The sequence below is a fragment of the Gracilinanus agilis genome, unplaced genomic scaffold, assembly GCF_016433145.1.
Source record: "Gracilinanus agilis isolate LMUSP501 unplaced genomic scaffold, AgileGrace unplaced_scaffold19664, whole genome shotgun sequence".
NCBI lineage: Eukaryota > Metazoa > Chordata > Mammalia > Didelphimorphia > Didelphidae > Gracilinanus > Gracilinanus agilis.
In genome coordinates, this window is record NW_025350987.1 from 1,186 (window position 1) to 4,255 (window position 3,070).

General features: G+C 51.2%; 1 protein-coding gene across 1 annotated transcript; it reads left to right on the forward strand.

Moving 5' to 3' along the window:
• Nucleotides 1-334: 334 nt before the first annotated feature.
• LOC123254312 (interferon regulatory factor 4-like) lies at nucleotides 335-1,934 on the forward strand (the record flags this gene model as incomplete). Its single annotated transcript, XM_044683352.1, has 2 exons — nucleotides 335-503; nucleotides 1,360-1,934. Coding segments are annotated over 2 exons (298 nt in total), but the record flags the coding sequence as incomplete, so codon positions are not given.
• Between the last annotated feature and the right edge of the window lie 1,136 nt (nucleotides 1,935-3,070).

Here is a 3,070-nt window from a genome sequence, read left to right on the forward strand (position 1 = left end):
TGCCTCAGTGGGTATAATATTGTCCTTGGACCTCCTACCTCAATGGTTGTTGTGAGGAAAGTGCTTTATAGACTGTTAAACTCTATTGAAATGTAAGCCACCATTACTATATTAAGAATGAAGAATGAGTGCCTGAGGGCTGTGTCAGGGCACAGGGGCTGGGTACCCCTATTGGTAGGATAGGCTGGTTCATGGCCACCTAGGCCCAACTTCCCCAAAAAAACAGATAGGAAAAGTGTTCAAGACCTTCACTGCAGGCAGGCTGGACCATCACTGAAAGATAGACATCATTCATTCCCTCTTGCCAGGATCTGGGATCCTGACGCTGTCCCAGAGGCGGAGTTAGGGATCACCAGGAACTATATCTTCCCTTGTGCTTTGCAGAGCTGCGTCGGTACCTGTCTCTTGGGGAGCCCGCACCCCAGTACCAGATCCAACTCTGCTTTGGAGAGGAGTACCCAAGTCCAGGCTGTCAGTCCCAGGGGAGACTCATCATGGCTCATGTGAGTTTGGTCCCCTTCCCACAGTGGATCACAACCACAACCATACTGTATGATCTTGGACATGTAATTTCTCTCAGGCCCTCAGTGTCTTCCTCATAAAACTAGAAAATTGGACTAGATCATCTCTAAAGTTCCTTTTAGATACAACACTGGTATTCTGTGTTCTCACATGACCCCTTCCAGCTCTCATTTCTATGACCTACTATACCTTTTGCTAGGCCTTACTGGGGTCTTTCTTTTCCAGCCTCCCTCTCTGTACCCCTTCCAGTCTTTGGGAGGACCTGTGGGAGCCCATGATCGAGGGCCAGCTTGGGAATAAAGGGGGAGTTAGAGGATCATTGGGAGAGAGAGGAGGGCAAGTCACCTCTCATTTTGACTTGATTTACCCTTGGAGGGTCTTGGGGTCCCATCCTCCCTAAATATATACCTAGCGTTTAAGTTTTGCAAAGTGTTTTACATTTGACCTCTACAATAACCCTCTGAGGTAGGGGCTATTATTCTCACTTTTACAGATAAAGAAACTGAGGCTGAGAGAGGTTCAGTGACTTGCCTGCTAGTGAGTGTCTGAAGCAGAATTCACCTCAGGTCTTCTTGACCCAAGTCCAGCCCTTGTTCTACCATCCTACCAGCACTGCCTTTTCCCCCTTCTCTTGGCCCCATGCTTTCTCAGGGAAATGGCCCCTCCTCAAATTTCACAGTCCTTAAGGCACTAAGGCAGGAAGCAGGGAAGTGTGGTGGTCTGAGATGACATGGTAGGTAATGCCAAAAGTGGGGTAGAAAAGCAAAGGCCACAAGGAGCCAGGAGAGTAGGCATAGCCTCTTATCCCATGCACCCCTCCTTTCTCTTCCTCCCCAGGTGGAGCCTGTGTTCGCCCGAGAGCTCTTCCTGCACTCCAAGCGTCTCAGTCCCCAAGCTCCTCCAGATTCCCAGCCCAGTGCTCCAAAGAGTGTAGCCCACCCGATGCACCAGCCGTGCCAGCCCTGACTGTGGCCTCACCCCATCCCCAGAGCATCTCCCCTTTATGGTGCATCTTCTTCCAAGCTGAGCCAGTATACCCAGGGTGAAGGGTTTTCACTTTGGCTACCCTCACACTCATGCCACCTGCCTCAGAGCAAGCTTTGTGTGTGCCAGGCTCAGTGTGGGGGAGAGTCTTGGAAGTGAGGGAGCCCAAATTGTATGTATAAACCAGACTTCAGTGAGCTTTAGGAGTTGTTCATATGAGGAACCCCTGTGAACCCTTCTGAAAATTAGACTCTGCGCCCACCCCCAAACTTCCCATAACTCCGGGCAGCTCTATATGGGCGTCTCTCTCTCTTTTAAAGGCGAGTCCTCTAGTGTGGCGGGTCCATGAGGAGCCATCCACATTCTTTCCTGCCCTTGGAATGTTAGAGGCAACCCCAGCCTGCCTGTGCTGATTGACTGGGAACAGAATTGCAACCCATTTGTTATGGATCTAGTGGAAAGAGCACTGACCTTTCAAAGCCACATTGATTCGTTCTGTGATGTGGGTTAGTCACATCACCTCTGAGAATCAATTTCTGTCCGATGGAGATATTCGTATTTGTAGTATCCACCTCACGGAGCTGTGGTGAAAACGAGATAGCACAGACAGAGCATTTTGTAAACTTAAAAGGCCTCCTATCAAAGGCGGCCGGCCTTGTTTCCTCATTTGGATTTCACGAGGAGGGACAGGGAAAATACGGAGTTATCCATATTTTTGTGGGTGAGGAAACTGAGGCCCAGAGGGGGGGAGAGGCTGGTCTATGGCCTTACAATGGCAGGGCTAGGATGGGAAACTAAGGTCTAATTCCCAGCCCAGACGGCCTTTCCCTGGATTCGCTGTCACCTTCATCAACAACAGCAGGCTAAAGGCCATTGACTAGGTCAAAAACTTCTCTTCTCATGCCACCTGCTTGGGGGATGAGAGAGATCACGCTGGTAGAGCCTTATAGGTGTGGGGGCTGAAGTAAGACGGGAGTTCAGTCAAGTCCCCGCCTGCCCTGCTCCCTCCCTCCATTCTCTGCTTAGCTGGACCCTGGGAAGGACCTTGGGGATCATCCAGGACCACCCTCCTCATTTTATAAATGAAATAGGGAGGCAAGTGTCCCAGAGGGAATGGGACGGAGGGGCCAGGAGTGGGTTCCTGAAGGGTGACTTGCCCAAGTTCACACAAGTAAGGAATAAAACTGGGATTCGAATCCAGGTCTTCTGACTATTATCTTTCCATCGATTCCTATTTTCCGGGTCCCAGGGGAGGGATCTGACTCAGAGCCACTGATGACTCCTGAAGTTAGTTAGGTATGTCCTTCCTCTCCCTGCACTCACTCCCCAAGATCTATAAGGGCTGGGGCAGGTTGAAAGGAGAAAACGTGGCTCAGCCCAGGAAGACAGCCTTTTCTTTGGAGCTCAGCAGAGGGAGCTCGGGCCAAGGAGCTACAGAACTTACTGAAGTCTCTCTCCCACATCCTTCCTCTACGAGGGCCAGGGGCTTCCCCACACCCACCCTTTCTCTTCCTCCCTCCCAGCAGCCCCCATCCTCCTTCCCCACCTCTCCTACCCCCCCCCC